At 48.3% G+C, this 25,936-nt stretch overlaps 5 protein-coding genes across 5 annotated transcripts; 1 reads left to right on the top strand and 4 right to left on the bottom strand.

The window, feature by feature from the left end:
- Positions 1 to 901: 901 nt before the first annotated feature.
- Positions 902 to 1,600, bottom strand: LDX57_012437 (uncharacterized protein; the record flags this gene model as incomplete). The annotated part of the gene is made up of 1 exon (XM_046094183.1): positions 902 to 1,600. The coding sequence occupies one exon, from the start codon at positions 1,598 to 1,600 to the stop codon at positions 902 to 904; it is 699 nt and encodes a 232-aa protein (XP_045950162.1).
- A 16,585-nt stretch (positions 1,601 to 18,185) lies between these two features.
- On the bottom strand, positions 18,186 to 18,749 carry LDX57_012436 (uncharacterized protein; the record flags this gene model as incomplete). The annotated part of the gene is made up of 3 exons (XM_046094182.1): positions 18,186 to 18,219; positions 18,277 to 18,389; positions 18,456 to 18,749. The coding sequence occupies 3 exons, from the start codon at positions 18,747 to 18,749 to the stop codon at positions 18,186 to 18,188; spliced, it is 441 nt and encodes a 146-aa protein (XP_045950161.1).
- Positions 18,750 to 18,901: 152 nt separating this feature from the next.
- On the bottom strand, positions 18,902 to 20,109 carry LDX57_012435 (uncharacterized protein; the record flags this gene model as incomplete). The annotated part of the gene is made up of 3 exons (XM_046094181.1): positions 18,902 to 19,095; positions 19,221 to 19,536; positions 20,062 to 20,109. The coding sequence occupies 3 exons, from the start codon at positions 20,107 to 20,109 to the stop codon at positions 18,902 to 18,904; spliced, it is 558 nt and encodes a 185-aa protein (XP_045950160.1).
- Positions 20,110 to 20,456: 347 nt separating this feature from the next.
- Positions 20,457 to 22,064, bottom strand: LDX57_012434 (glycosyltransferase family 69 protein; the record flags this gene model as incomplete). The annotated part of the gene is made up of 1 exon (XM_046094180.1): positions 20,457 to 22,064. One exon carries the CDS (start codon positions 22,062 to 22,064, stop codon positions 20,457 to 20,459), a length of 1,608 nt encoding a protein of 535 aa, XP_045950159.1.
- A 670-nt stretch (positions 22,065 to 22,734) lies between these two features.
- LDX57_012433 (uncharacterized protein) lies at positions 22,735 to 23,325 on the top strand (the record flags this gene model as incomplete). The annotated part of the gene is made up of 1 exon (XM_046094179.1): positions 22,735 to 23,325. The coding sequence occupies one exon, from the start codon at positions 22,735 to 22,737 to the stop codon at positions 23,323 to 23,325; it is 591 nt and encodes a 196-aa protein (XP_045950158.1).
- Between the last annotated feature and the right edge of the window lie 2,611 nt (positions 23,326 to 25,936).

The raw sequence follows: 25,936 nt of genomic DNA, 5'->3' as shown, positions 1-25,936 counted from the left end.
ATTCTTTCTCCCTAACTTTTTTTTCATGATTCAGTTGTAGGTTATGTTTGTGTGACGGATATACTTCATTCTACCATGACCTACCTACCTCACCACCTCGCCTCATAGGATGTGTAACTATGGATAAGTATCTACCGTATCGTATAGTCAGTACAATACACGAACTTCCATACTGCCTGATCTCGTTAGCCTCGGAGCTAACGACTGACTAAGAAAGTGTCTGGAGTGACCAATCTGGACTCCACCAGGTTTGGGTTTCCACTTTCCACTTCTAACTTCTAACTACGGAGAACCTCCAGACGGACCGACCGAGTACGGCCGAGCCTCTTTAACGGTTCCAGCCTTGGGCCAACTGAAAGGCGTGATCGATATGGGAAAGATTGCGTGTCTCGGTGTGGACTTTTGGTATTGTATGACTGTATGACGGTCTGACTGTAGGTCAAATGTGCACAGCGATAAGTACCTAGCAATATAACATGATTCAAATAAACAAGCGAATTCGACAATTTCCTACCCAATGATCCTGAAAATAAAAAGATAACCAACCAAACAAGCCAACGTCAGAACAATGTATGCATGCTAAAATAGTCAGAGAGCCTCCCAGTATGTGTGATAACATAGAAACAAAAAGAAAGAAAGAAAGACAGGATTGCGCAATCCCATGCAGGGTGAAGTAAAGATCATATCAAGTGTAAAAAAGGTAAAATGAGTCATAGAGTGTAGAAGGAGAAGACAAATGATCAAGTGAAGAAAGAAAACTCAGGAGGTATCTTCGCAGCGGCCGTAAAGAGTGATGAGAATCGAAAAAAAAGATCCTTTTTTTTAGAAGTGAAAGAAGAAACAGTGCCGTAAGAATGACGGCATCCAAGTCCGCCAAAAGTCCCCTTCATAAGAAGAAGACCTAAGCGTTTATCCTTCGACTCTTTACTTGCTCTTTGTTCTCGCGCATCCACGGGTACCAGATACCCACCCATTCGACAACGCCGTACTTGGGAGCCGACGACTCGACGAGTCCTGAGCCCTCGCGGAGGAATTCACCGTCTCGCATGCGTCGTTGCTCGCGCAACGTCGGACACTTCTTGTCCTTGATGAACCGGTAGAACTTGCACTGTATGCCCTGGAAACCGCGTCGTTGCCGGTTGGGGAACTGCCGGTTGAAGCTTTCTCGCACCTCCTTCCACTCCTGGCAGAGATCTACCCGGTGGTACCAAATGAAGTACATCTCCTCCTCCTCGTACTTGGGGCGAGGAGGGCGCCGTCTCTCGGCGTTGCTGGAGCTGCTGGAGACCGAGTCGTAGCGATCTCGCGAGTACGCTCCGGGCGAGGACTCCGCTGACCGAGACGGGTAGGATAGGTAACCCTGGTCTTGCGGTCCTCCGGGCAGATCCCGGTAGGAGCGGCTGTCGGCAAAGGAGTACATGTAATGGTTGGGGCTGGGAGGGTAGAGAGGCGAGCACTGGGGACTGGGCACGTAGTGGAGTTTTGATGAAGGAGATTCGGTGTCTGCCGATCCCGACGGGTTGAGAAGAGAATCAATGGCCATTCGACTTTGGCGGGACGATGGCATGTAGCTGGATCGGTGTTCGTGGAATGCATTCATCTTGCCGGTAGCTTGGTAGGCAAGTACCCCCATTAAACCGAATCAACGAGTTAATATGGAAGGGGTCGTAGGCGAAGCTGAGAGTGGCGACGGAAAGAAAAGAAACGGCCGTTATAAAAAAGAGGCTTCGACAGGTATGTGACTAAGAGTGGGATTGGTGAAACACGATGGATCAATGATGGTAGTGCTTGGTATGATCAACCGTTGGTAAGGTTGAGAGGGTGACCAGGCAGTTTATAACAGTAGAAGAGAGAAAACAAAAAAAGGGTCACTTGAAGGAGGGGACCCGAAAATTAAATAAATCACAAATAATTGAAAAGTGGGAAATGGAGATGGATTTAAGAGAAAAAAGGTAGCCAAGAGGATTGACGTTTCTCAGCCACTTTATCGACTTCTCCCCCAGAGGTAAAAGAAAAAAGTTGGACTGGAAGGAATGGGGTCAGGCGGAGACGCGGTGCTCTTGATAAAATATGGAAATTCCGAGACTTTTCTTCGAACACCCCCCAACAGAGCACTAGACACCCGGTTGGATTCTTAAAATGAGGGTAATGGCTGCCAAGGGTCCCGTTAGTTGTGCTTAACCCATGCAGCGTACCGAATCCTTGGATCTCGCCGGCCTGTAATAGAGACCGACGCTGACTGCGCCCCCTGTCCGGACGGTGGAGAGATTGCCTCGATGGCGGGTACACGATGTCCCTCCGAAATTGATGCGTAGCGTAGCGCCGCGAGCAGCAGGGGGATTGATTGATGGATGGATGGGGGGGAGTCAAGACAGCTAGACAAGGGTTGTATGTAGGTCGAGGTGGAGGTATGTGTGAGAATGGATGTGCTATTAAAAGGCAGGATTAAAAAAAAAGAAAAGAAAAGAAAAAAGAGTTTAGGCTGGCTGAGATCCTTCTTGTCTAGCTCTATTGCAAGTAAGAAGCAAAAGATGTAACCAAATTGGAAAGCACTGATGTACTCAGTAGGAGAGGAAGATGGAGGAGAGAGAAGATGAAGGGAAGTCTGTACGTATCGATGTATCAATGTAGGTATGTAATGATGGGGTAATTAATTCCAAAGATCTGAAGAGAGGGAATTTTTGAAATTCAAAAAGAAATAATTCGAGTCCCCTTTTTTTTTTAAATGGTGTTTTCTAATCCTTGACTGTATTATATGCAAGGATAAACAGAGGGGGGGATGAACAAGCTAATATACCAGACGAAGTCGCCACTTTTCTTCTGATACACCCAATCCAGACAGCTCGAAAGGAGAGAGTTCCAACGTTGAACAGCATGAGGGAGCAAGTGGAGATCTCGACTTCCCAAGGGTCACGTTGGCAGACAGACGTGCAGGATGAATGATGGATGGGGAAGAGAGCGATTCTGGTCCCCGTTGGATCGGGTAATTAATATGCTCTTTTATTTTTATTTTATTCCATTCCATTTTCTTTTTCTTTTCATTTTTAATTCTTTTTTTTTTTTTTTTCCCTTTGGAAATCCATCAAACCAGATTGCCAGTTTCAGTTTGCTTCCCCGTAATCCGTAATCGCGTAATTCTCTCTTCTCTAAGCCTTATTTCCTTAGAATACTTTACTATTTTGCCTATTTCTGAAGCCCTGCTAAGTCCGGTATTTGATGTGATTTGGTTGTATCGGTAGATGCATACTTTCTATTTCTCTATCTCTCCCCTCCTCGCAGTATAGTTCTTTCCTCCTATCATTCGTATTAATTAAATCCATCCTCCCATCAAACCAAAAGGAATCGATCCCCAGAAGGATCCACCGCAAGCAACATCGGAAAGAGGGGGAAAAGCCCAGGTCTAGTTCATGCAATATGCGGCAAGGATATCAGAGCCAAAGGAAATAGGAGCCGCAACAAAGACAGAGAGAGAGGGGGAAAAAAAATACAACTGTGCACAAAATCTTGGGTCGGATTCGGGGGCCCTCGGGGAGGGTCGATTTGAGTGGGAAAAAAAAGGTGGAGAGGAATGTCAATGAATTAATGATCAAACTAAGCTGTCCGGCGACGGTTCCAGGGAAAAGGCGGCGATGGCACGTCGCCATCCACGCTCCTAACGGGGAGAAAGAAAAAGGTCGGACGTTGACTTGCCGGCGGGACAAAGCTCCCTCGAACGGTTGAAACCTAATTGTTCGCGAGGTACAACAAACTCGGCCGGCCAGTTTAGCCACGCGGGGGAATGCGGCAATTTGCGATCTGGTGAAATACTGGAAAAGGGAATGGGATGGGAAAAGTTAACTTGCCCAGCGTTGCCTGGTTCCCAATTCCTTACAAAGAGTTGGTGTCGGACGATCTTCTGTCCCTTCCCGGTGTCAGATTTGGTTCTGACTACTTTTTCCCTTTCCATCCCGCTCCAATCGCACCATCAATGGAGTGGGAATTACAAATACTGGGGGGGGGATTAAAAAAAAAAGAGAGACATCTGCGAGGCTGCGAACCATACTTTGCACACTTGTCGGCAATGTTCTCGACATGGTCAATTCCGTGGAGAATGTCCGATATACTCCTACGGAGTCACGGAGTCCATCAAGGCCTACTCCGTACTATGAAGAAGACGTGCGGTGCGGTTGACGATCCTGACAAGCTACTTCCTACGTAAGGGGGGGCCGGCCGTATTCCTTTTCCCTTCCTTTGCTGACCACTAGAAGCCTTTCATTTCGAGGTCGAAGGAATGGAAGCACATGGATATTATTACGTTGTGGTTTTTTCGATGTAGATCTATAATTTATTCTGATTAGGTGGTGTACACGCGGGAGATTATCATGACAACCCGCAGCATCATCAGCATCATCATGATGAAGTGGTTGGATTCATTTCCTATTGGTTGATCCCTGGGTATTCTTCTTATTGTTATTCTAGCCCTCTCTCTCCCATTTTGAGTGTTAATTTTCAATTTCACTTGATTGTGTTTTCCTTGTTTTCTGGGTACGACCAAACCGAAGGCAGCAGGTGGAAAGGCTCCGTTCTCGCATTGCAGACTGTCCATCCTCACATTCTCAGCCGGTCTCTGTCTCCCCCAGCTGAAGATGCTGGACAGTGTACACACGACATGCAGCCCTGCCACGGCATGAAGGAAGTTTCCGGAGCTGATAGGTCCTCGACGGGCTGCAAGAGGGGGTCGACCGAAACGAAGCATTGCAGGGTTTCAATCAGACGACGCCCAGGCGAGAGTACTCAGTTCGCTCCGACAACACCTAAATGAAATCACTATCTCGTCTGGAGATGCCCCTGGTCATTCATGATTATTATTGTTATTGTCTCTACGGAGTATGCATCGATAGGTATTTAATATTACATTGGTACATCCTGTTTGGTATCTTCCCCTAGATGTTTATTCTTAAATCAATAATCATGATTCACAGGCCCCATCTTAATATCTATCCCTCCGTCTTCGGTGGTGATGATTTCCCCCTCTGTCATGATCGATCCAATTCTTATTATTATTAGGTGTGCCTACCATACCCTGCATGGTGGTTTTGAGTTTTGCCAATCATCTCTGACAGACGGTTCTCTTATCCACTGAGAGAAAAATGAAAATAAAAAAGGGAAAAAGAAAATGAACCAGCACGCAAGCAAGACACAGAGAAGAAGTGTCGGTGGGCAGATCTCGAAGCAAGGTCAATCTTTGGACCCGCCGTTGGTGATGAAGAATTCTTAACTTTTTTCTTTTTTTTTCTGTATATTATTATACCATCTTATTATCGGTATATATCACTCACCTCCCTTTTCGTAAATCAAACCATCATATGTCCATCACCAACAGCGGAAAGGAAATTGCGACGAGCGATTAAAAAAATAAAATATAATAAAACAGGATAGAAAATACAAATCAAACCAAAACCAAGATCATCAAAGCTCAACTGCGGCAGTCCTACGCCGCAATAATAATAATGGGTCGTCACTCGTCATCCCTGCCCTACCCAGGCAAGACAAGACACAGAGAGAGGGGAAGGGGAAATAAAAACCAACAGACCAGCCGATCCCTCATTGGACGCGGAAGAGGAGAAATCAGCAAGCTAATCCTGCAGTGGCTTCGCTGGTGAACCGTGGTACTGGGACCAAGGAACGAATAGGAGTGAGGCTCTAACCCAGCGTCTAGCAGGTCTAGCTCTTTGGGGGTCTCACATTTCCTACACAGGGCCATTCTTGCTGAGAGACGTGACAGACACGATGTGAGTGGGTCCCTACTTCTCCCACCCACCCTTCCCCCGTCTTGGCTGTGGGCATGGGGTTATTTTATTTATTTTTCTGCTCTTTCTGGCCCCCAAAGATTGTCATTGGTACTTGTTTCTATTTTTTTGGAGGATTTATTGGTTGATGGGTTATTTTATTTATTTATTTTCTTTCTTTCTTTTTTGTTTTTGCCCGTTCTGTTTGGGAGGGGGGAGTCTGCCCTCTGTAACTGAGTAGGATGGGTTGAATCTGGATCATGTTATTGTTTCAGGCAAGTAATTTCTAGGTATGTGTACCTGTCCACCCACACAGTAGTTAGTGACAGTACGTTCTTCATTATTCAACCCTGTCCTCCCCACAGCGTAGTAGACGAAACCAACAGCCCCATGTCTACAGTACTGTACAAAAGGTCCTAAAAAAGTAAATGTGTGTGTGCACAGCAGTCATCCGGAACAGGGCCATGCAGGCCAGATAACAATCTGCAGAACCTGCCAACACATCTCTGCATAAAGTGAGACGATCCTCGCCCCCCCTTCTAGTTTCTGACTTTGAATGATTTCATCATGGCTTATCTTTTTTTTCTTTTTTTTTTTTCAGGTTTCTTTTTTTTTTTGTATGGAGAGGGAAGACGAAATGACATGAATTGTACATACATACATACACCGGTGTAGACCATACCTAGTTGATGAATGGGATGTACCTACTAGTCTTGTTGCTTGAATATAAAAGTACATACATAAATACACAGTAGTAACTGGTGTACGTACCCCGAAACAGGGTATCTGACCTGATTCTGTTGCGGAACGCGTCTGGAATCTGGCGGCGCGGATCTAGGTGGATATTCCCTAAATGCATTACGCGGGATGTCGTATTCCTTGCTGGAAATAGTAATCATTGCTTCGATCGTGGTATAACTTTGTACTGTACTCCGTACACCTACCGTACACAGTAGGGACGGAGGATAGTGCCTGGTAATTTCGGTATCAGGTTACTAACGCCGGATGTAATTTTCATTGCCTGCCTAGAATGAAACACAATAGTGCAATGGAATAAAGGCACATGCTCAATATTAATAGTCAGTACACACACTACCCGAGAAGATTCAAGCAACAGCAGATACCAAATAGAATCAGTGAAAAGAATAATACAAAGTGAGGCAGAAGGATTCCGAAATCGTCAGTCCGCTAGCGCAACCGAGCCAACCTGTCACCGCGGACAGAATAATCCATGATGGAGTTGACCCTCTGGACTACTAGGACGCGTTATGGAGCAGATCCATCCGAGTTAGTTAGCGAACAGAACAGTCGTTGTTCAAGGCGGGTTTGGCAGAAGAAAAAAGCATCGGGGCCTCGGGCGAAGATCCGGGAGGCGGGCCAGAAAAAAAGAAAAAAGAAAAACAGGCACAGTCAAGTTTTGGTACGAGTAAGTTTCACCATGAATGAGGAGATGGAAAAAAGAAAAAGAAAAGGTGTTCATCAGAAAAAAGGTAGAAAAAAGTCTTCCGGATGACGGGGTTTACAGTTTAATAGATATGTTTAAACGCACTGCGTGTTTTCGGTTTAGGTTTTAGCCTTTTGACTGCATATTTAGACGGGCATCTGAGTTCAACTCCCGGCCGGTAGACATACTCCGTATATGATATAATATCTATTAGACTGACATCGTCGCATATCCGCGGAGGGTCCTGCGGATGAGATGAACTAATTCTAGGTCGGAGACAGCAGATCTCGTATATGTATCCTGCAAGGGAAAAAAGAAAGAAAGAGAAAAACAAAAGGCACTCGATACACATCCAAGACGGGTCCCAATGCAGACATCCTTCAGAAAGCGAGCGTGCCCTTTCTCCGTCCTGAGTATGTAGGCAGGCACAATGTAAATGGATTGCGCTCCACCCCCACACCACACCTCACCTCACCGGTCAGGACAGGTCAAGACCTTTTCTTCACTGCATCTGCGCAGGAATGAAGAACAAGCACGACAAGCGAATCAGGCGAATCCAAAGCCCTCGCGAGAAATCCGTGATGCATTCCCATTTGTCACACCGATATCTCCGACCTTGACGAAAGGCAAGAAAAATTGAAAACCAAGACTAACGATGTACGTCTCCATCCTATCCGACTTCGTATGCTTCTCTTGCTCTCCTTCATTCATGCCCTAGGTCCGCAACCCCGTAGTGTCTTCAACTATTGACATCCTTCGTCGACTCATGGAGGCGCTTAGCGCCCACTGATTGGATTGCCGCCGCTGAAGGAGGAGGAAGAGGGGGACAGGAACGTCAGCTGTTTGATTCTGGGGGGTTTTTTTGGAGGGGTTTCTTCCTGAATGGGATTTTATTTTTGTTCGTCTGCTTTTTTTCACCCTTCAGCTGTATCTATCATACGTCTGTCATCATCTGCAGCGAAACGATCGTCTGGTTTGTGTGTGAGACTTTTTTTTGTCCTTTCTCGTCTTGGCACCATGACGACAATCGTTCGGTTTGACTTGTTGGATATCAGACGGCACGGCCAACCAGACAGCAGACTACGACGTACTACGGAGAGTATGGCTGATCGCATGCTTATCAGTTGCTAATTCTGGGAATGACAAGGAACGAGCAAACAAAGAACGTCGAGTCGACTACTGTACGTTAAGGATGGCTGTACCAGGTTAGGTAGAACCCGTCGATTACATAGCGCAGTAATAATTCCATCCTACCTAATAATAACCATGCGTGGTACGCAGTACGCCATAATGAACTAACTAACCCAAATGCTGTGGCGGAGGACAGACTGCCTACGGTAAGGCAACTTGCTAGGATCCTAGGTAGTGAACCATTCCTTTTTGCCCTCTCGAGATCACTAAAGCACTGCGGCGTAGGGATGGATTCATGGGGTGGGAACTTGCGGCGCAGTGAAGTTGCGCAAGCTCGAAATCCAACACTGGACCTACGGAGTAGACTGGGGGGGTAATAGAGCCAATAATAGCACCCGGTCTGGTCTTTTTTGTTTTCCTTCTTTTGCCCAGAAAGCATCTGATCATGAGGGGAGAACGGGTGATAGATGATGACAGTTCATTATGATCTCAATCGTGACACAGAAGTAAGTTGGTTGGAGAAGAGAGGGGCGCGTCTTACAGGCTGTTTTTTTCCCCTCCTGGCGCATGGACTCGAAGTATATCTCATGTCAGGGTCCTAGGGAAAACTTTCTCCCCTACCTTACAGAGTACAGGTTTCCGCGGCCGGAGATGACTGTCACTGTCGGCCGGTGGAGTAGAAAAAGAAGAGAAAAAAAATACGGAGTACATCTCCTAACAAAACGAATAAAAAAAAGGAGACGGGTGGATGATCGGCCACTTGCGTCCAGTGTAGATCTCATTCCTGGGGAGGGGCGCCATGGATGATTTCTCGTCTCTCGAGCGTCACAAAAAAAAAAAAAAAAAATCCTAAACGCCAGCCAGCATTCTCGAGGCACAAGTTCCACCGGGTGGACAGACTGGTAGTGCAAAGTCCGGAGGGCCGCCGCGAGGGGAGCTAACGAGGGACCGTCTCCTCACGGGGCAGCCCTTAACCCGCTTGGACCAGAAATGCCCAACGTTATCGATCCCCAGACCTTTTGTCAATTTCGATGGACTCGTCGCCCGGTCGCTCGTCACCCGCTTACCCGCAGCTGTTGTCGGTCACGTGAGGCCCTAGGGGCGTTGGCTTGACCGGGTTCAGGTTGAAAGGAAGGTGGTTGGATAGAGTCAGTAAAGTGAAAGTCAACAGGTGGTGCCAGTGGAGACGCCGGTCGAGGACAAAGGACGGTCGACAGGGATTGACGCAAACGCGGCTTGACACTGACTCGTGGGTTACACTTACACCCAATTTCCCTATGCACGGGAGCGCTGCCTTGTTTTTGATTATCTGTTCTTTTCAATCGATTTCCAACCCCCTCTCTTCTTCAGGCAGTGTACTCTGTACGACGTATGTATGTACAGTCTGTCGTCAGGAATCCTCCCTACTTCTCACTTCCCCCTTTTCAAGTGAAGTGGGAACGGGCACGGATTGATTGTCCGCCAAGTGAAGAACTTAATATCCTAGTCGGAAGTAGATTGAGGTAGCCCTCTGGTCGTCGAATCCTGAGGGGAAGTCCGGCCGACGGCGGACGAAAGAGACCGGTTTTGAGGCTCAACGCCCGGAATCAAGCAGGTTGTTGCCGCGGAGCTACGGGGCTCTAAGCGATGTGCAAGCGAGCTAAGCTGCTAACTAACTACTACGGATACTACGCTGTAATTTCGTCCTGGCCAGGGTTAAACCGTACTAACAGTGATTCTAGTTCTATAGTCTATACACTGTGTACGCCGGTACGCTATACACATCTCCAGGGATGGATGCAGTAGTCAGATTGGGGCAGCTGAGCGGACTCCATCGGTTCGATCGGACCATCTCCAGATCGTACGAGTCGCAAGGCGTGAGTGTATCATGCAATTGAACTGGCAATGGTTCCCTTTCCCCGGAAGGATGCGTCCAAGCTCTCCGGAGGTTCAATACGAAAGAAGGGCCACTAACGGGTACGAATTCCAGAAAGATCCATTCGATCCTTTTTGCGTGGTGGCGGAAGCCACCAATTTTGAGGCGGTTCTAGTTTAACCATAGCCTCATGGAAGGATATCCTAGCTTGCATGACGAACCGCCGAGAGGATCCGTTCGACTGAATTAATTTATTATTTAATACACTCGCAGTACGTACATATCTTGTACTGTGTACACTCTGGGTAAATGAAAATATCATTCCATTCCGTACTTCCGACAAAGGAATGAAGGATGAAAGGGAGCAATTAAAAACCAATACCGAGGGAAATTATCTGCGTAACCCTTTGGTCTCTATTAGCGAGAGAAAAAAAAAGGGGAGGTGCCTGACTCGGAAGGCACGGGATCTCCCCGTCCGTCAACCGTCATATTACAATTTACAATGGTTACGACTTACGAGTTACGACGCACGGCACTCCTACAGCACGTCAATCCACTTGATAATGGATCATGGATCTTCGCTTGTTAGAGACTGATCACTTTCTTACAGCTAACGGTGTTGCATTCCTTAGGCATCCCTCAGTCTTCTCTTATCATTGCCCAATGCCGTCAAGTAAGGGGCGGATGACAGTCGACCAGTCCCGTTGCTAATGGGGATCTTCACACCCTAGTGACTCGTCATGATAAATGCTGTGGTCTCTCGGAGCATATATCATCGTGCAGAAAGGGATTATTGGGCAGGTATGATACAGGGACAAGACCACCAAGATACTGAGACGAGGCTGGCTAGTGCATGTTTAGTTGTAACTACCCGTAGCTACTAGTATCAGAGATACTCCATTACACCGTAGTAACTACTAACTAGGTACAAGTAGGCCACCTTTCACGGAGTCTACAAAAAAAGAAGCAAGGTGAGAGAGTTTCCCACCCGTCCAATGGGGTTTCTTCCAGCTCAGATCCAAGTCCTTGCGACGTGATCCGTCAACTGTCAATATCTTACCTGTGCGCTGCATTGTAGCTCCGTTCCCGTTTAGGCTAACATAACAGTTATACTTTCTTTGTTCGATATCACTTTTGATCCTTCTGTCCAATCTGGTCTTTCAGCCATTGAGGATCCCTTTTCTTTGGCACCGGGGGGTGGGCTGTGATGAACACGGCGGTGAAGCCTCTCCTAAAATAGATGAAAGAAAAGGATCTCGAACATCCTTCCAGTACATGGCTCCTTGCCGGGCTTACTAGTGATGACAACGGGTGATTGGTAGAACGCAGGGGGAGAAGCAGATCCGGGCTGGTCAAATGGCAGGAATAGGATTGAAGGAACCAGGATGTTAATTCCGCAGCCACGAACAAGGCGGAGTCATCAGCTGCTGATTGATTTTTTTTTTGTATCCGTCTCCCTACTCGCCTTCCTCGTTTGTGCATCAATTGAGGATACGGGGTTCGGTTTTCAATAATGGAACTGGAAGGATTCGGTAGAAGGATGACGAGGAGGCGAAGAGGGGGACGGATGGGGAACGTCGGCATCAACCAGGCAAAATATTACTGATAATCATTATTATTATGAATCATCCCAAAAAATCCCGTGCAAACTCCTTACACCTACGGACCGTACGTACCCCTAACTACAAGCCCGAATCTCCCGCCGACGCGGCGGAGCAACCCGAGAGAAGTACGGTGTATATAATACAGAGTAAGGTCTACCTTTACTCCGTAGAAGTCAGTCTCAGATTTTCGTACAGATCATCATGCAGAATGATCCATTGCCGGCTAGCCTTACATCAGACATTCTTTGGACCCCACCTCCCGCGCTGACTGGTGGAATTGTCGGAGGCTCGCGAATCCCCGAATCAGCCTACCAGGGCCGGGAGACTTGGAAAGCTGTTGGATTAAGATTCACGGGGGCTAGAGATGATCATGACCCTGGCTCATTTTGCATGGCTTAGTCGTTTGGTGATCGTGGTCAGCGATTTAGTTACCTATTCACTTGTTGAGTAACGTAACTCACTAGTTATTTCTGCTGCCTGGTCTGTCACTTTGCTTTGCCTCCTTTACTCCTTTGTTTCTTTCTCCCTTTTCTTAGCCTCGTGATCTTCGGGCGGTTGACCAGATGGCGTTGGTGTCTTGGTGATATGACGGAGTAGGGCTAAAAATGGGGAAAGAGTGCTTAGCTTTTTACTCTATGATTGTTTTGTATGTATTAGAGTATGGTGTATGTATGTACATTACCATTGAACTCATACCCACCCGGTTAATTCACCTGATTGGAAATCTACTATAAAGATGTACAATTTCCTAATTAGAATCAACAAACCGGGCTGGGCTGAAGAGCGCAACAGCACCGAGGAGCGAACCATGGAAATCGTCAACTCTATTGCCAGTTCAAGTTCAACGACGAACGAAGGCAAAGGGGCACGAGGGCGGGTCTCCACCGTCAAACTCCGATGTCCGTAATACCATAACCCCGTAATGGATCATGGAATTCAACCTGACGATAAGAAGGCTGCAAAGTTTAAGGTACGAGATGTTCTCTGCTACCAGTAAAATTGCCTCATCGCGATAACGGGGGGCGAATCCAGGGCACAATATCTGGCCGTTGATAGGTGGCCGAGGCATCCGGTTAAGTTCTTTGAGTGGTGAGGTGAATCTATATTAAAACTCCGTCCTTTGACTAGTTAGTTCTGCTAGTTAACTACTACGGTGTATCGCCTCTTGTTTCTCTTGTTTCTTTGGTCCGAGGGAGACAAATCAGAGTCGAACAGAAATCAATAAAATCAAATCTATCCACGCCGTTCGGCTGTCGCTTTGCTCCTTTTTAGCCCCTGCGCCCAACACGTGGGGCATATCGCCTCAAACTCAGTTATCCAGTAGTCTGTGTGCTAGTCGATGGAAGAATCGTGTACTCGGCGTGGTGTGTACAGTGTACAGTGTACAGTGTACACAGAGTAAACCGGACTCATGTCAGTTGAATCATAACCCAAGACCAAGATCTCCTGCTAGAGTCATGAGGGACTCCTACGCCGCCGGGCAGTAGTTCTCGCCCGTCGCGACACTACTGTACAGAGTAATGCGGTTTGCGTCCAGCCGAGACATGGGCAGTCCCCGAATGTCATCCGCATGTTGACGAAGTTGATTGGCATTTCGTCTACCGGGTTGGGCTGCGGCACAGTCGAGGTACATACGGGCGGCGCTACGATGGTAGGGATCCGGCCCTGACCTGACTGCGTGGCAGCCTAGGCTGTGTCGATGGCCGATGCCTGTGATGCTAATAATACTCTGTACTAATATTATTGCGCCGGAGTTGTACCGTCGCATTCGAACCATCAATAGTGGTATGGGTTTATAGTCCCCATGCGCTATAGGGACCCATCCGGTAGTATCGCCTCCGTCGCCATCCAGCATGTGATTCCGCTAGGGATTGTGATCATGATTCATTGTTCTAGAGGCGACAGAATCGAGAATGGCGAACTTGCCCGCCAGTCTCGTTGTCAATGCATGTGTATTGTCATGAAACGCCGCTGCCTCGTCACTCGTCAGGCCGTTTTCGATCGACAGTTTGGCAGGCAAGTAATCAATAATCACAATGTGAGATTCGATTCTGCTGTGGTCGTGCTCGGTGGTGACTGGTCAGGACTTGAGAATATTCAGGTGAAGGATGACCCGGCGAGAGACCGGATTGGTTTGATATTCGACTTTCTTTCGTTTTTTTTCCCCTCTTCGGCTTTCCCGTGACCCGATCGTCTTTCTTTCTTCTTTCCGTCTCAACTCATGATGACTTCATCTTATTCGAGATCATTGATTTTGCTTTTTTTTTTTTTCTCTTCCTTTTTTTAGCCCCATCATATTCCATAGGGCTGCCCCCTCTATCCTCGCACATTGTACACCGTTTCGAGTCTGGGTTGGCAGAAGCGTAACCATGGAACGACAGACATCGTACCCCGTCGTATCCGCCAACGATTATTGACGGATGAGTTATGACCATTATCCACTTTGATTATTATTTGTCTTGCGTTCTCAAATCTTCCCCCGGTTACCGAAATGGAGAATTCCACAGCGCCAATTCCCAACCGGGGACTTAGAAGGCTAGTTTCCTACCCAGGGGGGCCGTCCGGCGCTCAGCTGGACCGGAACCTGCTCAAGGTTGGTCACTAATGCCCAACTATCACACCTTCATCCAGACTGTCGGGACCATGGTGGTATTCACGATGCAAGCATCAGACGGTGGAGGTTTGAGACTTGGGACAACTTGAGAGAGAGAGAGGGGAAGGTCCACGAACGGAACCCCGGCTTGCATGAGGCGCTTGACTTGGTCAAGTAAGAATCGCGACATTTCTTTTCTTCCCTTCTGGTTTTTTTGATTGTCTTATGCATGTTCGCTTCTGTTCGTTCTCCTTTTGGGTCTTAGCTTGTTCCCGCGGGTCTGGGTGAGGGGGTTTGGTTGGCGTTGCAGAAGTGGGAGATACTTGGTCTGTACCTCGACTGACGAGGCAATAATAGGCAGGCTGGCGATGCGCTTCCCTTATCCGCTCTTGCGCAGTAGTCCTCAAGAGTTGGTATGTACTGTAGTAACACCCTATATTGCCGCCGAGTTATTAATCTATCCGACCTTTTTTTTTTTTTTTTTTTTTTGTTCTTGCTCCGTAGCTCCGGTCCACCTCTGCGGACATGTACGTTCTGTGACTGTCCCGAATCGATGGCCTACAGGCTAGGCTAGGCTCCCAAGTGTTTCTAACGATCCCTCACCAACGTCGGCGAACTAAACTCTCTACTAGCCTCTAGCAAGTCGCAAGATGGATTTGATTGCCCCTGCTTAACCAAATCCAGCAATTGTTGACGGAGGTTCAGGACGATTGAAAAGTCCGGAGCTCCACGAATCTATTTTTTTATTTGGTTTTTATTGTTCATGTTCGGGTTATCGGCCTTAAGGATCCGTAAGATTCATATTAAACGAGCTGCGGGTTTTTTATTTTTTTATTTTTTACTTTTAACCATCTGGATCTTCTAAGATTCTAACAGTGCATTTAGGTACTGGACCGAGCCTTGCGGGCGTAACTTTTTATTTATTTATTTATTTATCTATTTATTTTGTTATTTTTTTAGGTCCTGACCTACTTACTCAGGGAAAAATTCAAATCGAAGGGGAATTAATTCAATGTGGTTTGCTGGTGGTTTTATCCGTTGCTGATTTGGAATTTTCGCACAAAGAAAAGAAAATTCGAGAGAGTTGTTACTAAGGTGACTGAGTACCACTTCTTTGTTGCTTCAAGTCGTCACAACTTTCTTTTTTCCTGTATTCTTTTGCTTTCTTCATCGGAGATCTCCGTTTCTGATGAATCCACCTGCTCCGGATGGGTGTCTCTGGTCTATCTCCACGGTCCACAAGCTGGAGATGGAATGGATTTGCAGGTTGCTGTCTTTGATGGACAGTACAGTTGCACACGACACATTACGTGGAAGTCATGGAGTGTAGTCCGGGCAGTCTGATTTCTGTAAATAATGAATAATTAATTCATTTCGCTTTGATTAATTGATTTTCGCTTTCGCCGCGCACCTCACCTAAGTGGAGATTTGTTTCATCACTCCACAAGGCACCGACTGGACTGGACTTCCGGAGTACAACAGCACAGTAGACGGAGGATGTGATGACTGACTCGTGTGACTGGCAGATGAAGAATAATTATAGGTACGTGCAAGAAGACAAGAAATAGACAACGGTATCATCTTCATCTTCATTTTCATACTCCGTAAAACATATAAAGAAGACACAGCAATCTTCAGGTGCAAGCACCTGAAGATAACTAACTATGAAATGTAGTCAGCCCTGACTAAGTCGGCGGCTCCGGTGACCGATCTCCACGTCCGACAAGTCGGCTCCGCCTTCCCGTCTGTGCCGTTGCCGTCCCTGTCGATGAAAGATTGTATGTACAGTTACTGAGTACGGAGGAGGACAGGTGTACTCGAACTAACTAACCTCATATCGAACCTCCTAGATTCTCTTCCTCATATAGGAATTAGCTCCTGCTCCTCCTCGTATGTCTTATCGCCATTGTCTCGGAGAATAGAACGCGAGCCTAAAAATAACGACGAAGATGTACACTAAAAAGTACGGACCTTCGGGGTCTTCGTATTGACCATTGACCAGTGACTAGTTATTGTGTGCATACTGCATAGAAACTAGAAAGATAGAGAAAAGCAGAACAAAAGTTAGCCGGCCGAAGACAGACAGAAGGAATATTGTCATTATGAGGTCAGATAAACTAAATTAAAACAGAAAATGTCGGAGTCTCAGAACTGTCCGCGATTTCGAGGCCGAGACTTACTGCTTTGGGATTAGTCTCGGGTGTAGGAGTTGCTGGTATTGGTTTCGTATTGTTTTGTTTCGTACGCGTCCTTCGCTGCCGTCTACGTATACTGTATGGCTTCGTTACGAGTGTTTATCCAGGTTCCCCTTTATGAAGTATCTGGAGATTGTCGATCTGTATACTGCTCATCAGAAGGGGAAAGCACGAGGCAGTATGGGTAGAGCATGTGCATACAAGCCTGTCGTTGAAGATACAGGTGAGTCTTCTATCTCCAGAAGTATCAAGGTCACCGGAGTGACGCTTCTCTTTACTGCTATCTCCCAGCTAACCTGTAGATTTACAAGTATATTCTCTGGGGAATACATACATGCAAGAACCATCACCAGATAAAACATATGGATTGGATGAGTTCCGTTCTACCAAACAACTACCGTGCAGTCGTCGCAAGGCCCTCCCAACAAGTCGATTTTGATATCACGCCGAGAGTAAAAAGGTTGCCATCGACTGATCAAGACTGAGCAACTGAGAATGGTGAATTTCATGCGGTGTACAGAGCAGCATAGTCGGGTAGGTTTGAAAAATTTCTCTGGTCTCGTAGGCTATCACGTTTCCTCGTGTCGTGAGGACCTACCTACCTGCTCAGCCGGCCCTTAGATTCTTCCATTGACCTTGAGCCGGACATCATCGAAGAAGTGGGATTCCCTGCAATGCGGCGCGAGATCATACCTATGTTAGAGGACCCAAAGCGCTCGAGGACCAAGGGAATGACGAATCATGAGTTAGCAAGATGATAAAGAGAAACGAGCACGGCAGAAGAAATCACCTGGAGGAGTCGATTACAACGAGCCATCCTCCTCTCGATCCTCAATTATCCTCACCCGGCCACCTGCAAACACGGCACGGCCGGCGCTTTCTGACTGAATAGCAAAAAGAGAACCCGATGGATCTTGTCTCGATCGCAAAGTCTCTATCAGATCGTTATCATTCCAATGCTTCGGCGTCGTCGCGGACTGTCCATGACGAACAGAGCTGTCAAGTGTATTTCTTGGGTTAGATGCTGGATCCTGGATAATGAAGCTTGCAGAAGGTACCATACTTAGCTCCTCGGGTCAGGTCGATGTTTGTGAGAAAGATGGAGGCTCTGGTTCTTGGTATGACGTGGTGTCTTTCCCGTCACTAAACGACCTAGGTAGATTCTTTAGACTCTTCTACGTAGGTCCAAGATACTTCCTCCGTCCGGCCTTCTTTCTCTGCACTGATCGTGTACTAGAAGAAGAAAGTGTTGAACAGATATGAACCATCCTTGAGGGCGAGAAGGAGGCTCTATTGTTTCCTTTTCTTCTGTAAGGTGGTTATGGCTGTAGGTTATAGCTCCTTACAATAGAAAAAAAATGGGTTTCCAATAATTCATATTCCATGCAACTGCATGCCTGTCATAACGGACAAATGGCCTCAATATCCTTTCATCGGGCAAGGGCTTAACCACAGGGCAAGTAAAGTGCACACAATAAAAGAAACCTCACCGGCCGATCAATACCATCCTGTTCAATCCGCCACACGGTTGACTTCTGTCAATAACCGTCAAAGTTGCCATCTCAACCACTTGTACATCGCAAACGGAGTGGCATTCAGTCAACGTGCATCCCAGTAGCGAGATCGCAGCTGGATAAAGGAGCACAAGTCAGTCATCGGTCATATCAAAGAAGAAGGAATACTTACGGGTCACTGCCATACTGCACATTGCATTGCTCCCAGTCGGCATCACGAATGATCGCAGCGCGGAAGCGCACCGCATCTTCGATGGTACAGAAGCGGAAGGATGCACTTCTTGCCTGTGATAATGGATTAGCACTCACTGACCGGTAGGCCACAGGCCTCTTATCAATAGAAACACTCACTTCACCGGGGACCCAACTGTCAACGATCTTCTCGATTTTGCGATTCTGGGAAGTGGATAGACGAATCATCTGATTCATGTTCACATCTGCATCGACACCCACGGCACGGACGACGCGAGTTGCACCGACAGAGAGATTGAAGGACAGCTGAGAGCTGACCACGTCCACCTCCTTACCCAACTCGACAAAGGCGGTGACCTTGCGACTCTTGTCCAGGTCAATGCCATTAGGGTATTTGTCATAGAATGCCTGGCACGCATCTGCATCACAGAAGCGAACCTGAGCGGTACCCATGGGAGAAACGTGAACGTTTTCGATAAGGCCTCCATGGACGAGCGACAACACCTTAGCGGGGGTAGTCCAGGTGGACGGCAATCCTCTGATTATGACAGTTCTCACACGCGCAGCTGGCAAACGCGGTAGTTAGTTTCAATGCCGGCAGATGGTCACTTCAGAAGAGGGTCTAGGCTAGGCTTGCTCTTACCAGGCTTTGCACGGGCAGCGGGAGTACCCCAGGTCTCAAAGGTTGTGAGGTTCTCACGGTCTTCTTCCTGGTCGGGATGTTCCACCAAGGCTCCAGCCTCGGTGAAGGAGCAGGCACCATTCGAGACGGATGCGATTTCATGTTTGGGGGTTTCTGCTATTGAGTGAAATTTGGTATCAGCGCGAGTCGATGAAGAAAAGCAGGACAGGAAGCAAGGCAGAAAGACAGACAGAAGAGGAGGTAAGGAAGGAAGGAAGGAAGGAAAGGAAAGGAACACTTACCAACAGAGCCAGCCCCATTGGCAATAGACACTGATTCGGCATCATCTGCGTCAACTGCAACGACAGAAGCGCTGGTCGAAGCACAAGTAAATTCATTCACGCTCTTCCAGGCGTCGTCCTGCTCACCGGCAGCTTCTTCCGCAGCAACAGTAGAAGTGGTAAGATCAGAAGTGTAACTAGGCTGGCTTAGCATGAAAGTACGAGCCGCCGCCATAAAGCCAGCAGTGTCGTCAACGTCCGCGGTAGAAGACATCTTGCTAGACTCTTTCTCCTGGACAACGTTGCTCTGGTTGGCCGTGTCCTGAACAGTAGAGACCTGCGCTGTTGGGATGTTAGAGAGACCCAAGCAACAGTGTCACCTATCTTACTGGAGGAAATGTGGGCTACTTGGTGCTGAGTTGCAGGTGCAGAGACAGAGAATCTCTCACAAGTGGTCACAGTATTTTTGAACGCAGAGAACCCCTTATTTTCAGAGATGATCTCAGTCTTTTGCAGATTAGTAGAAGCCTTGACTGCACCGGAGTGAGAAAGGGGGATGCCCTTCCTGTCACGAGGGACCACGGGTTTGTCTTGGGCAAGGGAGGCGTGAATAGAAGGCGAAAGAGAAGTAAATAGAGACTTGAAGAAATCGAGGGAGTAGGGAAAGATGGACGGTGAGAGATGGACGGTGAGAGATGGGCGGGGGAGAGATGAAAGAAGAAAGAGATGATATAAGAGAGGTGGAAGGAGCAAGAGAGGGAGAGGAAGATGGACAGAGGGAGAAGAGTGAATGTGAAGGAGGATGAAGAAGAAGAAGGAAAAAGGGTAAACAGAGGGAAGTGGAAGAAGAGGGAGGACTCACCTGAGCGAGCTCGGCATTTTTCGCCCTCACGTACTGGATGAGCGCCATAAGAGACACGCAAACCCTAAGCCCCCCAATAAAGAGGAAAGCACCCAGCTCTATCAGCGAGAGATACAGGAAGGTAATCAACATGACGATTCAAGAAATAAACAGACGGACAGGAAACTGAAAAATAGATAGGACAATGGAGAACGGAGGGAAATGAGTCGAAGCGATTCGGAAGAAGCGAGAGGAGGGAAAGACTACGGTTGCTAAGATGAAGGAAGGCACACGATGCAACTGCGATTGGTAGTGAATGGCCAGGCCCTTACTATATACGGCTGCCCTGGAATCCTTGGTTGGTCCAGAAAACAGACCACAGAAACAAAGTCTATGTACAGAAAGATATGCCTTGCTCAACTTGGTAGTGGGATCGTTTCCCATCCTTTCTGGCCTTCTTCGCGATCCTCGACAATGACCTGAAGCCCTGGTCGTTCACAGTAGCTGCCCCGGTCGACGATCTGCTCGACCATCCGAAAAGACCCGCCATCTTCCTCGTTGTCATCGGGCACCCAGATGGTCCGCTCGACCCGTTGGCCTGGGATTTCCGTCCGGCGAGGGTTGACCCAGGGGAGGCCGACGAGGTGGTTACCAATATTGTGGATGAAACTGTAGAGTTTCTCAAACCGACGGGTTGTTCCTAGCCAGGAAAGCGTGCGAGAGTCGTAAGCTACACGCACAAATGGGTTCAAGTAAATCCCCGAGTCAGTGATCTCATCCACATTCAGGTGAGGTTGTTGGATATCAGCGTGGACGAGGCAGCACTCCGAGGCTTCCCAAAACGCATCCTGCGAAGCACGGAATCGGACCGGAAGGTCTTCAGGGCTAGACGACTGTTCCGTGGCCAAGGCCCTCGTTCCCGTCGTAGGCTTCGTCGCATGCTGGAAATATCGTGCATCAAATGCCACCGCGCCTCCCCAGCAGCTTCGGACCCGGACAGCATCTTTCCCTGCGAGCACATCCTGACGACTTAGTCCTTCCCCGGAAGTGGTAAACCAAGGGAAGAATGGCAGGCCCATGCTGTAACCCTGGAGGTCCCGCGTGGCGTAGGTGTCATAGAATTTGAACGGGTTGTCGAAATCGGTAGCGCAAGCGGCCCGGTAACGGGCAATGCCATCATCTCCCACGTTCGTTGAGAACAGAAGCTGAACTATATCAATAGGGTCAAAGATGATGTCATTCAAAACAAGAAGCTTGTCATAGCGGATTTCGGGGTTATCGTCCAACGGTCGTAGGGCTCGGTTCCGGACCTCAGCCAAGTATTCGACCCTGACTACACGCTTCGATCCCCCTGGAACCGATACACGCGGCAGCCTTTCCAGATCCAGATGTTCTTCGAACACAATTGACTTGTTACAGGGCACTTGCCCCTCCAGCTCCTGCAGCGCGTTCTTTCCCTCCGGTCCGCTGTCGTTTTCATAGATACTCAAAAAGACATGATCCTTTCCAAGAATATCGATCAACTCAAGTACCCTGGAGCCCCATGGTCCTCGCGCGAGTTCCCCGTCCCGATCATACAAGCTAGCCGCAATAAAAACTCGCTCGTTCCGAAGGTTTCCTCGACCCGAGATCTTGGACTGCGATATGCCATCTTGAAGTGTTGAATAATGGGAAGGTGGGCGAGTGTAGGACGGCCGGAAAATCGATGTCAGGACGACAAGGGCAAGAATGATCCCTGCGACGGTATGGAGGTAGAAGCAAGAACGACGGAGCAGGAGGCGGCGATAACACCCGGGTCGGGAGGAGGTCAAGAACAACGGCCGGGAAGGTTTTAGACGACGATATCCTGAGTATGTGGAAGCAAAAAGCCTCGAAAGTAAGGGTACTCTGCGCAAGAGTCGTCGAGGTCTCGGCGGTACCTGCGACTCAAAGTCCGCTTCGTCGAGATTGAAGGTCCCCTGAGAGTCGATTGACGATCGAACTTCGAGCTCATACTCATCCGGATGAAGGAGGCGGGCGGACATAACGAACGTTCATCACCATTGAGATATAATTAGACGCCCATACCATCCCAGAAAGATAGGTTACCGACCAGGGGAGTGGGATGGAGGGCACAATCGCGATGTCGGCGATCGAACACAAGCTTCGAAGCTCGAGACCGAACGGGGCTTATGTCAGCGGAGAGCGCCAAGACTGAGCATAACTACTACTACTACAACTACTTAGTAGTTCTCCAGTACTAACTACTACTCCGTACTATGCATGGAGTCAAGCCGACAGCCTGTCTAGCTGCAGTGATAAGACGGGCCATTCTCGTCGAGAATTCCAGACCATGGCGCCATCACCCTAGTACTTATCGTCCTCCGAGAATGACTCCGGAAGACCCCGCCGAGTCAAGGTTGTCATCGCCAAACCGGTGGACGGTGGACCTTCCCCCTCCTCCCCCCAGAAGTGACGTAGCTTAAACTCCCCCCAAACCCGACTTGACCTTTCCGTCCGCAACCTTTCCCTTCCTCTAACTCTGTCCTGCTCTCTTACACTGTATACTCGTCTTGTTGTTCTCTCCCTAAACGAATTGTCCTTCGCTCCCACGGCTTCTCATCATATTCGGTGCTCAATCCCGCAGAGCCTGTAAAAACTCTCCCATCGTACATATATATAAGTTCTTCGAACAACGTGCTACACATTCCCATCATGGCGAAATTCGTCTTTGCCAATTCGTCACAAAAGGTCCCCGGAGACGGCATTCTCCCCGCCCAGTTCACCATCAAAGCAGGCCCGGAGACCGACGCCTGGGCTAAGCCTCCGTCCACGGAGTCGTTCAATGCGCCTATCCTATACCGAAGTATTCCCTTGGCCTCCTTCAAGCGGGTCCGAGTCGCTTTCAACGCCCTGTGGCAGCATAAATACGACCAGGGTGGTCTCATCCTCGTCCTGAACGGTGCCGACGGGTCTCGCAAATGGGTCAAGACCGGTATCGAGTTCACACACGGTCGGCCCCATCTCAGTACCGTCTCCAAGGACCGCTGGGCGGACTGGAGTCTGCAGGCCGTTCCGTCGGGTGGAGGTGCGGCGACACTGGAGCTGGTCAGAGAATCGGACAACAGCTTGTGGATCTACCTGGTCGAGGGCATTCAGAAGGCTCCCCTCCGCGAAGTGACCTGGGTCTTTCAGGAGCAGAACGTGAAGGATCTCTGGGTTGGACTTTATGCAGCAAGACCGGGCAAAGAGGGAGGCGAACTAGATGTGAACTTTGGCCATCTGATTGTGGACACGGCCGAATAAATAGACGAGATGGCGACGCCGACATGAACAATCAGTTATGACCATCCTGTATTGCTGAATTTCTTTTTATTTTTTCCGGGGGCATGTGTTCATTTGAACAAAGCTACGAGCCTACGTTAGACCGGCTGCTTGGGACGGTGCATGTTAGCAGCGAGAAAATAGGAACAGAATGAAGATGCCGAACCTAGACATTGCAGACTTCAAATCAGAGCCTTCAATGAGTGCATGAGTACACATACTCCGATGTAGTTCAAGTATCTCAAACCCCCCTTCAGCTGACTGGGTATAGACCGTAGAGCCCCTCAGTCTTTCCCCGCACCGGACAAATTGGGATGCCTCAGGTTGCACCCGCCCGCTTTGGCCTCCCGCGTTCGCATGGAGATGTTTTTTGCATTGCATTGCATTGCAGATGCTGGATGCTGAATGCTAACTCCTCGGTTCACGTACTGGATATGGATATCTGTCCAAGGGAGCTATCATGTTGATTGTATGGGCCAATTTGGCCATACCGGGAGCCATCGGTGGATATGGCAGTAGACACTTCGAGTTCGACATGTTTGCAGGGGTTTAACTACCACTAGTCATGCTCGGGTTGCATCAAATGATCAAGTTAGTTGATCCTGTATGCGAGTTAATATACTGGGCTAGCTATCTCCCCACTGCTGAATGGGTCACAGGCCTTATCAATCGATGCATTTCGTTCTTGGTAACAACAATGGCTTGCGTGGGCATGGCTTACCTCTCGTACTGTTGCTACGAGATTATTAGGACTCAAAGAAAGTGAACCATCATGTTATTCTACTCAAGCTAGTTCACTTGGTCACGGAGGACTGATATACTGTACACACAATGATAATGCATGGCTGGGCTTTTCGTGAACTCTCTATGTATAACCAACAACACGAGGAGCTTTCCACAGCAGCCGAAGACCAGAAGATTACAATGCAATACTATTTTTTTCAGTCCACAGCCCCTTTATTCTTATCTTCTTCATTACTCTGTCCTAAGGGCATAGGTGGAGGGGCATAAAACGCTTTTGTTTCACCTGTTTGTCTCCGGAGCTGCCTTATCTCCACTTTGCTCCATAATCACGGCATATCCGTCATGACACCGACGATTATTTACCAGAACGGTGAGTTGAGGTCGCTTCCCGGTCCACCCGGAGAGAATTTCATTGAAATTTGATGTTTGATACTCTGTGTCATCCACAGGTTCTTAGTTTGCTTAGAGGGGCAGCAAGAACAGCCCCGGGAACGTTTGCTATTGGCAATAATACTATGAGAACAGCAAGCCAATGCGCTTCTCACCAGGTTGGTGAAACACACGGAATATAAATCCAGTCAAGGAGGTTGATTCAGATGGTCCTTCGGTTTTTCCAGGATAAAAAGCCCCGCCGTACGCGCTCAGGTCCGACCAGCGAGATCATTCGGAAGATTGTTGTCCATGCTCCACACACCGGGAATTACCCGATCGATGAGACGATCGATATTCGATACATGGATTATGATGAGGTTATTCTTTGTCAAGGATCTAGGAAAATCGTGGAAGACAGACAGACAGCAAAAGGATTGGGAGATGAAACCCCTTAGCGAGTGAAGGATGAAGAAGTAAGGGGCACGCCAAAAGCCGGCGATACGTTCGTCGCGTCCATCTATTCCCGAAAGGGAATGTTTTATATCCTCCGGAATTCTGGTGTCACCTATGAGAAGACGAGTTGTTGGTCAGGCTCCTATGAAAGCGCCGTCTCGAGCTACTACGGAGTACGCCGTGCTTGGCCAGCAAACCTGGCAAAACCCACCTGCCCACGCGGACTTCTAGTGCGACTTTGAGATTTGAAAGCCCAACGCGTGATGAACTAAAAAGGGCCGAGTGGAGTGGACTCAGTCGGGGAAATGGAAGTGACCAAACAGGGAGCTACTACTCCGTAGTTACTCCATACTAAAATTCTCGATTTCTCACCAGGCGGCAGTCGCGGTTTTGTCCCTCAGTGGACGAAGATATCTTTAATGGACACCCGGGGAGTCATAGACAGCGCCATTAATATTACTCAGACTGACTCATACCGGTCGTCGAATTATCCTGACGGAGGGGCGATAAATTAGGAACACGAACATCTGCCTGAGTTAAGTGGATGTGGATGGAGCGGTACAACCCGAAGACAACAAGGCCGGCCAGGGTGTCTTCCCCAATCATGCGACGATGGGACTGCGGGCTTTTTCTTGAGTAGGGGTGGTGCGCTGAGCCGACAAGGCCGTGGAATCAACGGTGTTTAAGACGAGCATTCCTGGGAATCGACCCGCGGTGAAAGTCTATACTTCTGGAATGTAAGGGGAAGGCATGAGGCGAACCTGCATTCTTTGACCAAACAGGTTCATCAGATTGGCCAACAGCGCGTAGAATGAACCCATATAAACGTGTATACGGAGTATATATAGCCAGAGGAGTAGACTTCAAGCCACCAGGTGAAGAACAATGGCGAGGATACAAGAATAAAGAGCGTGGAAGGTCATCCGTAGTTGCCGACCCGATCCGACCGCCCAGGTGATCTTATCATATCTGATGCTCTTCCGGCCTGAACAACCCTTGTCTTTGCCACTTCCCTCCCCACCAT

Source organism: Aspergillus melleus (assembly GCF_016097325.1).
Source record: "Aspergillus melleus strain CBS 546.65 chromosome Unknown contig8, whole genome shotgun sequence".
NCBI lineage: Eukaryota > Fungi > Ascomycota > Eurotiomycetes > Eurotiales > Aspergillaceae > Aspergillus > Aspergillus melleus.
The sequence above is the reverse complement of the archived record's forward strand: the minus strand, read 5'-3'. Positions and strand labels throughout refer to the sequence as shown.